General features: G+C 36.9%; 2 protein-coding genes across 2 annotated transcripts; one reads left to right on the top strand and one right to left on the bottom strand.

The window, feature by feature from the left end:
- Window positions 1-654: 654 nt before the first annotated feature.
- hmgn1 (high mobility group nucleosome binding domain 1) lies at window positions 655-4,797 on the bottom strand. The gene is made up of 6 exons (XM_015403241.1): window positions 4,604-4,797; window positions 3,782-3,811; window positions 3,246-3,275; window positions 3,116-3,154; window positions 818-937; window positions 655-725 (listed from the first exon to the last, which is right to left on the bottom strand). Exons 1-6 carry the CDS (start codon window positions 4,616-4,618, stop codon window positions 660-662), a joined length of 300 nt encoding a protein of 99 aa, XP_015258727.1. The 5' UTR covers window positions 4,619-4,797; the 3' UTR covers window positions 655-659.
- Window positions 4,798-5,170: 373 nt separating this feature from the next.
- On the top strand, window positions 5,171-11,731 carry wrb (tryptophan rich basic protein). Its single transcript, XM_015403240.1, has 5 exons — window positions 5,171-5,307; window positions 7,961-8,126; window positions 9,226-9,293; window positions 9,465-9,579; window positions 11,211-11,731. The coding sequence occupies exons 1-5, from the start codon at window positions 5,218-5,220 to the stop codon at window positions 11,282-11,284; spliced, it is 513 nt and encodes a 170-aa protein (XP_015258726.1). The 5' UTR covers window positions 5,171-5,217; the 3' UTR covers window positions 11,285-11,731.
- The last annotated feature ends 2,919 nt before the right edge of the window (window positions 11,732-14,650 follow it).

The following is a 14,650-nucleotide window of genomic DNA, read 5'->3' as shown; positions in this document are numbered from 1 at the left end:
AAAAAGGTAAATTAACCATTTTCAAGTGCAAAAACAAGAAATGTTTTAGATGCTAGCTAGAGAAAGTTTGATTAGTGTTGACTGAAATTTTCTTGTTGATCAAATTTCATACCACACAAAATGATTAGAGATAGATTCTTTACAGAAAAAAAAACTTTTAATAGGCATTTTATACCATGTTTAACCATAAAGGTATCTGAAAGAGAAAATCCCCACATCCCAACAGGATAAACTACCAAATATGTATCAACATTCTGCACTACTGCTTTTCAAAAGTACCAGAGGGAAAAAACAAACAAACATGCTTTTCATGAACGAAAACATACACACAGAAGTGAAAGCTGAGCACCAAAGTTCAGATGAAGTAATGATTTAACTTCCAGGTCATTTTCCCACCTGCAGCATTATTTAGAATCCAGAAGAGCAACAATGATAGGGTCCCCTTTAAACAAACTCTTGTGCTCCCGAAACATGCATGATGCCTTAAAAACCAAATCCACGACGACAAAAAACCGATCCCTTCACAAAAGCTCTGGAAAGTATTTTAAAAATGCAACCGCATCCTTAAAAACAATGCAGTCTTAAGAAAATAGTGATAAAAAATATTCTCTGCATTTTACAACATAACAGACAGGAAACTGAACATGGAACCGACTCCTCTACTCCGATGCTTTCTCCTCCTCTTCAGGCTTGTCTTCATCCGTCTGATCCTCTGCTGCAGGAGCCTGTAGATTCATTAACATGTTAAGGAGTTTGTTCCTTATACATCAGGAAAAAAGGAGCAGAGTGAACCTTTTAGGTCCCAGTGGTAACATACCTCCTCAGCTTTGGCCTCTCCATTTTCTGCAGGAGTTTCTTTCTCTGCCTGGGCTTCTTCTTTCTTCTCCTCTGCCTTGGCCTTTGTTTCCTCCTTCACTTTTTTGGTCTTCGGAGGGGCCTGCAATGATCATCAATGCAAATCATTATGATATTGAAACATTATAAATTAGACATTCTTCAATCAAACAGCTTTAGTGAAGGTTGCCATTGGGTTACTGGGACCGCTACTTCCACTGGGACAATCAAAAGGGACCAACATATTGAACAACTTCCAGCAAGTTGTAGACACACTAAAGAGCTTTGATAAGACCCACTAGAAGTGAGCGATGCATTTAGGGCCTAACATTGTTGTGTTACAGGAACAAGGGAATTTGATATTTTTAAATTGTAAAAACAAAATTTTATTATCCACATCCTGGCCTAACTTTTCTACATTATATACGTAGGACGCTGTGGAGAGTTCAGTGCAGAAAGCTTCTACTTTGACAGTGGTGGAATTCTTTCTACATCTCTATCTACGGAGCCCCTAAAGGGACATGGAGGGGAAAAAATAACTTTTGCGAGATCTCTCAAAAGTTTATTTTTTCCCTCCATGTCCCTTTAGGGGCTCCATATCTATTATATATACAGTGAGGAAAATAAGTATTTGAACATCCAGCTACTTTGCAAATTCTCCCACTTGAAAATCATAGAGTGGTCTGAAATGGTCATGATGGGTGCATGTCTACTATGAGAAGAAAAAGAAAAAAAAAAATCCAGAAAGATATGATTTTCTTCTTTATGCCGCTAATGACCTCAAACAAGTGCATCTGATTTAGGATAATAAATGGAGCGAAGGTGGATATTTTAAAGGCAGACTAACAGGTCAAAGAATAATATTAACCTGAATTTATACCATATCCACATCGCTCCACTGCGGTGCGCGAATCCTACAATAAAAGCCTGTCATTAAACAGAAGTCAGACTAACATGACTTAATTGCACGATTTTTAAAACTGGTTAACGTACATTTTGTTGTTTGACATCCTGAAAGTTGCATTGTTCCCATACTTAGAGTGAGTTTAGAGAAGCTATTTTGTAGCTGATTTTGGTTTATTTAATACTCAATTGTTATGTACAAATTCCCAAAATAACTATAAATAGAACTAATGTTTGATATTCCTAATATTAAATTTGATAATGCATGAATTCACATAAAGTTTACCAAAAAAACAACAACAACAGACTTAACGACACTGATCGTTAGGCAAAAAACAGGACAGAGCAGAATTGTGCGCATGCGTAGGCAGCGAAAATGCTCTGTGATTATAACGGCAGTATATTTCTGGCACAGTTTGCAGTTTAACAAGTGTAAATTTGGGATTACTATAAAAAAATTTCATCCTAAAAATTCCTGAAAAACCTTTAAGCCTGAGCTGACTTCTCCATTCCAGCTGAAAGCAGCATGATGCCGCCGCCACCACATTCACTAGCTGAATTAATGTTGAGGTATACAGGTCCCCTTGCACAAAAAGCCCTTTGGACACAGACATGAATGTTTTAATTGTGTTTTAATCTAATAAGAGCAATTTCTTCCATATTCTGGATGCATACTAGCAACACAGATCATCCACTTCCGATGCTCTCTCTGAAGGCAGTCGAGCAACATAATTCAACAGGTTTGAAGCTAATGTATTCTTACAACCACTAAAAAGTGCTCTATGTTTACATTAAATATATGATGTCTGATTGAAATTACTTTTACTAGACTTTGTTCAAAGGGGACTCTTTAAAATTGTGTAAATACAACTGAACACCACGCTATCTAGAGACTCCGAAGCATCAGATGCAGGTCCAGCAGATTCCATAAGTTTCTTCCATTAGACTGCTGAATGTTGTGTAAAATTGGTTTTATTGTATTTTATATATAAAGAAAACAAATAACTGAAAATTACACTCATGTTTATATTACTGTTTTTATGTATTATTTTTTTTACTGTTTTCAAGGCCGCACTAAAAAAAGAAAGAAAAGAAACCCGTGTAGAGCCGTTAATGAAATTTCTTTGTGTATACACTTGTGTACACAAAATAACAAATTAATCTGTTAAAGTCTTTAGATTTGCTTCATTAAAAACATTTTCCACTACTTTGCTAGTTAGTTTTAACATATTGTGTTAAATCCACATAAACAAGTGCAAGCCTTATGGAAGTAAAAACTATTGTTAATGAAAGTACACAATTGAGAGAGCAGTGTGTGTTTTGGAGGGTCTCTGTGGCATTTTAATCATGACCAGCATTGGGAAGTTGTGCGTCTTACCTTAGTCTTCTCTGGTTTTGGCTTTTCCTGCGTCTCTTTCTGCAACAAACAGGAAATTTAACATGAGACAAAAATGCACTGTACAGCATACAGAGTGAATTTCATTCCCCAACCAGTTTGTGAATCTCACCTCTGACAACCTTTGAGACTTCCGTCTTGGCTAAAAGAAAACAGAGATTCTGAGTTAATTAAATCACTGATGAGTCGGGGGGNTCAGAAGGTATTTTAGAAGCCAGCAAACATGCATCATACCCACAAATGAAACATTAGGTATTAACCATGACTTACACTTGCAGTAGAGGTTAAAGATTTACCGTATACACAATCATGCAGACAATTTTCAGTGGCATGGTAAAACATGAATTTTTTTTTTTCATCCTTTAAACTCAATAAATCAGTCAGTAGGGGAGCTTTTAAATGCTTTGCCCCTCAGGCTGTTCTTTTTGTGCATTTTTTACTGGCCTGCAAGGACAGTCATTTCACCCTTTGCAGTCCAATTCATAAAAACATCCGAATAACAGCAAAAGAAATCCTTACCACCACGTACATGTAAATGCATGATTTGAACCCTTTTAATAGAATTCCAAAAAGTAAGAAAAACAATAGAAATTCCCTTGCCAGCACTTCTGCAGCACGGTTTGCTGTTGCTTTTTAAAACACACTCACCTCTGCAGCTGCATCTGCATCAGATGTTGCCTGTGAAAGTCAGAGAGAGAGGGGGAAGAAAAATTAACAAGCATCGAACAACAACCATTCATGAGTGAGCCAAAGTGGGTGTGTGATGGAAAGGGGGATGGGCACCTCTGCTTCCCTCCCTCCCTATGATCAAGAACTTATGCAATCTGTAGGATATGTGAAAAAAGACGGTTTGGGTGCAACATTAAGCGAACCCTGCCGACCTAAAGATTTATTTTAGGTAGATTAAAAACCATTTTCGCCACTGTATTGTTTCCTCTTGAGTCGGCCAGATGTGTCGCTGTTGTTTTTTGGGCCACATTGGCTGCCATGATGATCCTAAAGCTGAGCGTCTCAGGAGCGACAAGCACCATTTTACCAGCGAGCTCCGTCAAAGGTTAAAATCCCAACAATGCAGACTTGTTAAAAAAGAAAAAGAGCGGCCATTGTTGGGATTATTTAACGCGAACAAGATGAAGACGAAGCTAAAAATGCCGACGGTTACACGACCCAGGAATTCCTGGAAGCCCTGAACATGTAGGCTTCCAGCGCCTTTGTTTAACGCAAACATTGTTTGAGTTTGCAAAACAGTTTAGAAACCTGTTAATGCTTGCATTGCTGTAAGGATATTTATATATAAAACTTATTAGCTGTAGAAAAACAGGGGGGGGGGAAAGGCGCCACTTCCACGTGTGAACACGACAACCCAGACTGAGCACATCTAACGTGGACTGCAACCAAAACTACCACACAATTAACATTATATTTAAAATGTTTACGGTTAAATAAAGTATAATTATTATTTAAGCTTACCTTTTTTCTTCCCATCGTTTTTTTTTTTTTCAGAGACAGTAGCAAGAATATTTTAATCTGGATTATGTGGGTCAGACGACCAGCTCGGACCTAAACCTCCAGGAAAGTGTGTTAGCGGTAATTTAAGGTCCAACCGGTACCAGAACAGGCTCGAACCGGATTGGTTCCCTCGCTCCTTCTGTATTTTATCCCTCGTCCTACCAACCCGGCAGGAAGGGCGAATCTCCGCCCAGTGTTCCCACTGATTGGCTTTAAGTTTAAGGCAGCATATTTTTGAAACACAACATCTTTACCTGTGTGGGCAGGATGGCGTGCCAATCAACTATCACTGTTTAACCAGGGGAACCGCACAAAGGGTGTGTACTGTATATAAAAAAAAAAAAAAAAGATTAGATAACATAAAGGCCCGTCATTGAATCATATTCTGAATAACCCTGCATCAAAACATGCACGTGCAAATAAACTACTTCCTGCTGAAAATATGTGGCGTTATTTTAGTAATTTGCACTTTTTTTTTGGTTCTTATTTTGTAAAACCTCCTTTTTATATAAGGAGCAGCATCTCCACCTGTAACTGTGCTGTTTGGTTGTGGGAGTAACACTGGGGAAAAAAAGATGGCGGCGGGCTGTGCCTGGTTCCTGGTACTGGGCTCCGTGTTTCTTTGCAATCTAATGAAAATACTCCTGCCTACCATTTCCACCTTTGTAAGTAAGAGGTTCTGTATTGCACATGCGAACTATCTAAAACGTAAATGAAGCTCCGGAATTGTTTATTTAATCTTGTAATGGCTCTCAAGCCAAGTGCTAAGCTAACCACTGTTAGCATGGCCTAGCTTAGCCTTTTCCAAAAGCTAGCACTGTTAGCCTCTCATGCTAAACAAAAACCCAACAACAGCTGGCGCGCGTTTTTTTCCCCCATTTTTTTTTTATCTTTTACCCTCAGCCAGATCAGGTTACAGGACACACGTGATAAACGTAGGCTTTACCCAGTACAAAGATTTAGTAAGCTAACTGTTTTGCTTAAGCATCTGGGTTAGCTAGCTGGTCATATACGATACATTTATTTAAAATCGTGAAATGGGTTATAGTAAATGCATTGTAATGCATGCATCAAAAACTGGGTAAATATGTTTTTATAGGGGTAGCGCTGAGCTGGATCTCGGGTTCTTTAAATAAGAGAATAATGTTAATAATATAACATGTGGAGTACCTCAGGGATCAGCTGTGGGTCTAAATTGATAAATTAACATATTAATGATATTGATTATGTTTCAAAACTTTTAAAATGTTTCTTATATGCATATGATACAACTTTCTTATGCTGGAGACGGTATATATCATGTTAAAAAGTTTTTCAAATAGAACTAAAACAAAGATGAAGCTGTGGTTTAATGTAAATAATTTATGTCTTAATCTTGATAAATCATAATTAATGTTATTTGGTAATAATGGTATAAATACTGGAACCAGGATTGACCTACTTCGTGAAGTTAAGTTCTTTGTTGAAAATATTTCCTGGAAGTTGTATATTAATAGTTTGAAGTATAAATGGATAAAATACCGGTAACTGCCGTAATATTAAGTAAAATAATCATTGAACAGAAAGGAACAAAATCTATTATATAATTCTTTGGTTGTTCCATATCTGACCTTTTGCATAGTAATATGGGGGAAAACATAGAGTGCCTGTCTTTATATTGCAAAAAAAGGGCAATAAAAATAATTGTAGTGAACTGAATTAGAAAACATTTGACTTTTTATTTGATTAGTTTCTTGAAATTTCTGTAATTTTCAAAAGAGATTTTAAAAAAAGGCAAAGTTATTATAATTTAATTACTTTGGTTTTTGTAAAACCAAGGTTAGAACTAAAAGATTGCGGTGTTGTCTTTCTGTATATGGAGTCAGTTTATGGGACAGTCTTGGTAAAGATATTCTGAAAGCTAAATCCATTACTATGTGTACATAATCTAACATAAAGTTAGTTTATTCTTTGCTTTATATTAATTCTTAGAAATTAAGTAACGGGAGAACATTGAACATTTTCTTATAGCTTTTTGTGAATTTCTATTGTTTTTCTGTTTTTAATTTGTTTATGAAGATGCAATTTGACATAGCGACGCACGAAAAATATGTTTTTAAGTTATCCAAGTTAATTTTCTGAAACCCTGAATGAAGACGGTAGAATCTAGACTTTAAAAACCCAGAAATCCACAGTTTTCTGACTAGATACCTCTGTGGGTACATGAGCTCCCCACTGCAGCTTCTACTCAGAGAAAATCTTGTATCAGCACATTTTTTGCGGTAGGCCTTCCACCTGTTTTACAAAGTCAAAACTTAAAGAAGCACATCCGGCTGAACAGCTAGTCTGAGCTAGTAATCAAAGCTTTTCAACTCTAGTCAACACCAAGTCTGTGGCTGCTTTGGTCATCCCCTTTAACAGCTCTTTATTTATTTTGGCAGGTCACAGTTTCAAAAATATTAATAACATAGACTTACCCAGGACATCTATGGTTATATAATTTTTTTCTGTTTATAGCACTGCTAGGATTGATTGCTAAATTGTTTCTTTAAAGAAACTGTTTGATTAACCTGAATATGTTTTTTATTCTTTCTTTTTACTCTTTTTTTTTTTTTTACTTTTCTTTTTTAGATTAAGTGACTTGTCTGTTTTTAAAGACGTTTTTTTCAATAAAAACTTCAGGCTCCAAAAATAAAAGGCACATTAAGGAAATGTATATTTTTAGAATTCTTCTTTAATGTTTTACTTAAAAAAAATGCAAATTGAACATCCTTGGGTTCAAGGCAGAGAAATGACTGCCTGCCGGTTTTAATAGGAATAAAAATGTTTAAGGTAACAAGGGTCTGAATATAATATAAAATAAAACTGTGTAAAGGAAATCAGCTGACATTTACTCTGAGCGTAGAAAAAAAAAGAGGATCATTCATCAAATCTTAGTTAAAACATTTCCTGGCATTATCCAATATTTTAAAACAAATGAATTTGTTCAATCTTTCTCTTTTTGCATACATTTTTTCACAGGTTTTGATGATACCATGTGAGAGTAGCTTTATTGTTCTGTGAGATAAAGTCATTTGCTTTGAAATGTTTATAACTGCAGCCATATTGGATTTTGAGGTTAGAGTTAATGATTTACCTCTCACTTTCTCACCCTGTATTCAAACCTTTAGTGACGTCATAAAAGTCAAAGTTTCAGTACTTGAACAAGTTTTGCATGTACTAAAGTGGTTTTGGTTACAATAAGTTTCAGAATCATTTCTCTGTTCTGAAATGATTCCCCCTACAGTAACATTCAGATGCTTTGTTTGCTCAGCAATCCTGTTTATGTTTCCCTTATAGCTGTCCAAGATGGTGCAGAAAGATGCTGAGCAGGAGAGTGAGATGAGGACTGAAATCCAGCAGATGAAGAAGGAGCAATCGTCCATCAGTATGATGGATGAGTTTGCAAGATATGCCAGGCTTGAGCGCAAAATTAACAAGACTACAGATAAGCTTAAAACACATGGTAAGTTGAAATGACACCTCTCAATAATGCAAGAGGAACATCTCACCTACTGTATGTTATTAGTATCAGTGTAGTTTAGGTTGGAACGATCTGTTGAAAACATATTTTCTTATTTTCTTTTTGTCTACACTCGAAAAAACTGAGTTTATGTTGTTTAGCAAAGAAGAAGAGATAAAACTTCCCGTCTTTTAAATTTTGATTGGGTCGGTGAGCTTAATATACAGTAAATGGCACACTTATTGGGATATTTATTAGTTTTATTTAAAAAAAAAAACTAATTTTTTCCAACGGTAACATGTAAAATTTTGTTGCTATATCTAAAAAAGAATAACTCTTTGTTGACAACATATAAAACCCTTCAGGGCTCACTAATCATTTTGCATCTGTACAATTAAACCTTTACAGTCTTTTTTCCCCCATTTTAAAACATGGGGAGCAAGTTTATTTAAACGGCACTGCTGTGACACAAAGGGGGGCGTGTTTAGTCCTTCACAGCTGTTCAGATCTGCAGCAACAGGCGGGTTCAGCAACTGCAGGAAGTGGCTGGAGGTTTGATGAAGTGGTTGCTGGGAGCAACAGGTGCCTGTTGTCCTGTAGTTGTTTACCTACGTTACATGAATTCTACAGAGGATTGGATTAAATTAAGGCTGCAACTAATGATGATTTTGCTAATCTATTAATCAGTTGAATATTTTTTCGATTAATAATCAGATTGCCAAAGGTTCTTTAAAGAAGAATTTTTATGAAATTAAACTAGGTGAAACAAAAACTTTTCCACTTGAGGAGTTCTGGATAGAGCATATTGACAGATGAAAAGGTTTTTTTCTATCTTAAATGGTAAATGTTTTATTATATATATTTTTTTACAACGTTGGTATAGTTACTGCGCTAAATGTGTTGCTCTGTCAGTTGAAGGCATGTCTTAGAGTCTCTATACTTCAGTTAACAATTAATCGATTACAAAATTAGTTGACTATTTAATAATTAATTAATCTTGATTAATAGATATTGTTTCAGCCTTAGATTAAATCATAATGTTTTTATTACTCAGGTTTAATGAATGTTTTTTTGATTTTTTTTTTTTTTTTTACGTTTGCAGTACAGTCGCGAACGGCTCAACAAGCCAAAATGAAATGGGTTGTGAACATTGTCTTTTACATTCTCCAGGTAGGTGGACACTACAAATAAAGATACAATATTAAGTTATATTACGACTGTAAAGCTCGAGTTGGTGACTTTATTAGATAAGAAAGACAAAAAATTCCCTAATATAAGCTGTAAATCTCTGCGAAGAAGGAACTGATTTTAATTTTTACTGTGCGTTACTTCTGTGTACAGGCTGCTCTGATGGTGTCACTGATCTGGAAGTACTACTCTGATCCAGTGACCGTTGTTCCCAGTAAATGGATCGCCCCTGTGGAGCGACTGGTGGCTTTTCCAACAGGAGTGGCAGGTAGGTGGTGTGCTTTTCTTTTTTTATACTATATGACACAATCCTCATATATTAATGATGTGCATATATAGGTGATTTGTTGGTTTAATGCTGCTCTACATCTAAATATTTAAATTTAATCAATTCTTATTACTTGATTTGTTTTAGGATAATCTAGAGTTAGCCATCAATGTATGAGACTACAGAAGATACCATTATTGTTATAAATCAATGTTAGTGTTTTCTAAACAACGGCTAACAAGTTGGACCTTTTAATAAATCAAACAAAACAATAATGCTCCGTTCAGACGGCAAGCGCTGGAAGCTGCAAAAAAGCTTTTGCTGCTTCATTTTAATTTTTCATATTAAGGACAGAGCAGCTTTGACGCCCCTGAAGCGAGCCCAGTAATGGCAGAGAGTGGCTTTGTTATATTTGCTGTTATAAGTGGGTAAAAAGTAGTGATGGAACGGTTTATGAAAACCGTCCGAACCGTTCGGTTCGACTGTCTCGGTTCGGTTCGCGTGTGTTGCGTTCGGTTCATGCGCTGCTCCTTTTTCTCATAGACGAAGCGTGTACACTCCAGAGCAGAAGGTGGCTGTACTGCGACCAAAGCCAACCACCAGTAGAAAACAAGAATAAGAAGAAGCGAAGCAGTGTAGCCGGATGTAGCAGAAAAAAAAAATCAGTTGTTGTGGAGAATTGTGTGGGTATGGCGAGTGGGAAAGAACAGGAGTTGGAAGACGCGCCAGCAGCACTTTATAGGTCTGCTGTATGGGAGCGCTTTGCATTTAGAGTGACCTACGATGACGGAGGAAAGAAAGTTGTGGATGTCTCCCTGCCAGCTCCAGGATCAGCTTCTCTGATTGGTTGATGTGGCGCGTCGAGCCGCTAAAGTTCAATTTTTCCAACTTCAGCATCTGCTGCTTTTGCAGGGCGTCGCGCATGTCAGATGTTCATAAGCTCACCAGGCACTGCTTCAGCTGCTGAGATTGTTTGTGCTCCTGCTATTCAGAGCGCGCTGCAGGAAATTTGCTGCGCCTTGATGCGCGCAAGCCATTGACTTTGCATGTAAACTAGCTGCTTCCGCTGCCTCTAACGTGAGCGGTCTGAACGTAGTGTAACAGTGGATCGCAAAATTGAGAGAGCGCACATGAATTCACCTCATTCAATCTCAAGGCATGGCTGCTAAATGCACTAATGTATCGGTGAATGGAGAGCGTATCGGACAGCTGAAAAATAAAAGCCACTGCATCAGTCTAAATGTACTCTGTTCAGTTTTAAAAATGAAAATATGTCGACTTGAAGAATGCTATAACCGTGCACTGTGCAGAGATGAACGGTTTAACATCAGTCAAAATAGAGCAGATTTTAGCAGACAACATGGTCTACTCAACCAGGAACTAACTTCTAACCCTAACCCTAACTAACAAGAACACTTCTATCAACATCTGCAGCTGTTGATACGATAAATGATGACAGCCCAACATTGGATTCCACTCAATGTTTAACCATATATAACCCATTTAAGAAATGTTTGGATGGACATATTGACACATTCTTCATATTTTGGACCAATAAGCTGCTCAGTTGGAGCATGTCAAGTTCTGATAACTTTGCTGATCCTCACAGAGCTGTTTTTGTTTTCTTCCAGGTGGAGTGGGAATCACTTGCTGGCTGGTGGTTTGCAATAAAGTAATAACGTTGGGTCTGAGTACCATCAGCTAGAGAAACGCTCCGTTTGGTGATTGAGACAAGAAAAAAGGCTCTTCTGAGACTGCAGTATTAATTTATTGTTATACTTTGTTTCTTTCTGTTTTTGTTGCATCTTTGATTTCTTATTTTGACAGAAATGTGTTTTAAACTGTGAAATTTTCTTTTTAATAAAAGATGAAAAGCAAATAGTTTTTTTTTTTATTATTATTTCCACCTTTTTCTCATAAGACCAGTCAGGTATATCTGTGCTAAATTTTTAGTCAAAATAAAGCAAAACATTAATTTTAAAATTGAATTCATTACAACTTATTTACAGGTTTATCCACAAAGCCTTGGTTTTTGTGACTCAGCTCCTCTTACCCCGGCGTCCTTGGCCTCTCCAGGACTTTCTTCCAAACATGTTTTTTCATTTTCATTAAGAAACGCAATATGAGAATAAACACAGTTTACAGACACTGATAATGTTTCTTTTTTTTTTTTTTCTCTCAACATGGTTTCAAACCTGCAGCATGTTTACCTCTTCATGAGCCGTCCTCTGGGCTGTCATTTAATCTGTAGTTTTCAGAAATGTTTGTTTCTGGTTTTTCAATAAGCAATGACTCCTGCGCTTGATTGTCAAAACGCTGAGATGCCAAAGAAACACAAGAATACCATACATAAGAAAGATTGGTACCTACGGTTTCCATTTGCTTAAATAACATTCAGCATTGATCAAAATACGTTCAATATTCCCTATTAAGGTACAATAATAAAACTCACAGAGTTGTGCTGGTGTTTGAGCATCTCCTCGTGTGTGGATCAATTCATCCGTCTGCATCGTCTTTTTCTCTTTACCTAGAATTGTGAGTCAAAAAGCTGAGATGCATGACTCCGTGGCTAAAGGTTATTGTTTTTGCACATTACCGTTGATGCTGGGTTCTTTAACAGTCCTGTGGTAATAAATGTTATGTTTCTGCACTTGTTTTTCTTTGAGCTATTCCACAAAAAAAGAATTATACATGCATGTATAATATATATATATCTATATATGTATTGTGTACTCATTGAGACTAGAGAGTGATTCAAAAAAAGTAAAACATGAACACACGGGTGGGGAGGGGGTATGTTTAACTTTATCCCAGTCAGTTTTTGTTAGACAGTGGCTCATTCCCTCCATGAGGAGGGTAAGAAACTAAAGGTAATAGAAAATAGGGTGCTCAGTTGATCTGGGAATCCACAAGGCCTGGCCTGCAGCTGGTGTCACAGTTTGAAGAACCACCAGCCTGCAAACCAGCTTCACCTTCTGAATCCCTTGCAGTAACGCCTCTCCTATGCCAGATGCAAGTTGAGAAACATCATAAACTGACCTAATTTAAAACTTCCTTGAGGTCCAGCATGACGTTTTCACAGCCATCTTGCAGAGCTGTGTCATCTGCTGGTGCAGGCCCACTGGGTTTTATCAAGTCCAAAGTCCACCCAGCAATCCTACAAACCTTCCTCCCTCCTTATGCTGATAAGCTTTATAGAAATGCTGATTTAATTTTCCAACAGCGCCTTGTGCCTTCCCCTAATGCCAAAAGCATAAATACCTGTTTTACTGACCACTGTTCATTGATTGCTCCACATTTGGTATAGATGGAGAACTCTGATAGGGATCCGTTTTATGGTGCTCACCTGGAGTTGATTGTTTAGCAGAAGGATGTGCTGTTGCAGACGACTGGATGAGTTTTTGGCCTCTGACCTTTCTCTGTTCTGCTTCTATTTGATGATTGAATTATTTGCCCCATGCTCTGAAGTAATGAAAAGAAATGCAATGCTGTACCAAGTAAATGTTTTCATCTTTACAACTTATATGAGAATAATTCTGCATGCTGGTTTTGCTGCAGATGCTGCAGGGCCTCCTTATTGCTGAGGAGCTTTCTCCCTGAGGCCTGAAGCTGCCTGGCCAGGTTGACACTTGAGGGTTTCACAGAGCAAAGTCTGAAGGTGTTTGTTTTCATTTCTGTGCTTGCTAAAATCTGTAAACAAGAGAAAATTTTCATGGTGACATTCATGATTCTGCTGAAGTGAAGGTATTTTTTTTTTATTCTTTTTTGGAGAACAGTGTACATGCATGTTCATTTGCTCACTACAGATGGAGGTGATACTGCAGCACCTGAAGAGCTGGGTTTAACATATCTAACCTGGGAAATGCTTGCCTCTGAGTCTTGGAGGTGTTTGTGCGCCACCGTGTGGCAACGCTGGGTTTTTACAGCAGCTGGTTTTCAGCTTTGGCTTCACTCAGCTGCTCCTGCAGATCTTTTCAGCACCCAGATGCAGCTCATGTGGTTGGATGGCTTCTTTGAACCCTCTGGGGGCCTAACTGGAGGCAGCTTCAGGGTTTCACGCTTCACCTTCCTGACACCTTGGAACTTCTTCTCTAAATGGAACAGTGAATCCCTTTAGCTGTGGCAGAGTGGATTACATCAAAAGAAAAAATAAACAAAAACCATCTGTTACTTGATTGGCAGACTGTTTTTTGCGTGCAGCTGATCGGGGACCTGTCAGTTCTCCGTTCACGACCAGATGGATACTGAGGACTACTATGAGAAAGATTTGGCATTATAGTTTAGAAAAAAAATAAAAATAAACAAGCAGATTTCCTTTTTTCTGTCAAAACAAGAATCAATGATTGAAAATCTGAATTATTTAGAATAATCCAATGTGATCTAGTACATTATCCATTCGGAAAAAAAGATTGTATAAAATAGTTTATCTTTGAAACATTAATTCGATTTTATGAAAACCAAAACACATAGCCAGCTCAAACTATTTGTAAATAGAAAAGTGTGGGTTATTGTTGTACTAAGGTTTTAAGAAGTTACATTTATGAAACTGCTTGATGTATTTGCCAACTGTTTAACGTTAAACATAATTTTGATAATATGTCAAATAAAATGCCATAGGGAGCAAAGTTCATCCGCAGAAAGACAAATTGTCTGCATAGCTGATGATATAGCTCTGAACTATTAAATAACCACCAGTTCATTATGTTTGAGTTACCAATAATCATCAGAAAAGCAAAAAGGGAAGCCATTCATTATAACAAACTGTTGAAATAATTGTTTCTATTTATTATTAAACCAAATCTAAATCTGGAAAGAAAAAAAGAAGAAACTAACACAGAAATAAATGTATTTTACATACAAAACTGATATAGGCTAACCATTGTGTTATATCTGTTATATATTGTTCTTGTAGTGGTAACAAAGATCATTTTAAATGAAAGTTTAAAAAAAAGGAAAAAAAATATATATATATAGATACATTTCAGAAAAAAACAGAAATGAAAAACTAGAAAAAATACCAGGGTCTCAGAGAAGAGCTGGACAAAACCTGGAAGTTCAAGGCATCAGTGGT

This window comes from Cyprinodon variegatus, unplaced genomic scaffold (assembly GCF_000732505.1).
Source record: "Cyprinodon variegatus isolate N-32 unplaced genomic scaffold, C_variegatus-1.0 Scaffold1469, whole genome shotgun sequence".
In the NCBI taxonomy this organism is placed as follows: Eukaryota; Metazoa; Chordata; class Actinopteri; order Cyprinodontiformes; family Cyprinodontidae; genus Cyprinodon; species Cyprinodon variegatus.
The sequence above is the reverse complement of the archived record's forward strand: the minus strand, read 5'-3'. Positions and strand labels throughout refer to the sequence as shown.

Excerpts from the sequence above, each read along its gene's own strand:
- hmgn1 (XM_015403241.1), bottom strand. Across the intron at positions 938-3,115 it reads CAAAACCAGAGAAGACTAAG|GCCCCTCCGAAGACCAAAAA; the intron begins GTAAGACGCACA and ends TGATCATTGCAG. Across the intron at positions 726-817 it reads GAGAGGCCAAAGCTGAGGAG|GCTCCTGCAGCAGAGGATCA; the intron begins GTATGTTACCAC and ends ATGAATCTACAG.
- wrb (XM_015403240.1), top strand. The coding sequence starts at position 5,218 with ATGGCGGCGGGCTGTGCCTGGTTCCTGGTACTGGGCTCCGTGTTTCTT. Across the intron at positions 5,308-7,960 it reads TGCCTACCATTTCCACCTTT|CTGTCCAAGATGGTGCAGAA; the intron begins GTAAGTAAGAGG and ends TTTCCCTTATAG. Across the intron at positions 9,580-11,210 it reads TTTTCCAACAGGAGTGGCAG|GTGGAGTGGGAATCACTTGC; the intron begins GTAGGTGGTGTG and ends GTTTTCTTCCAG.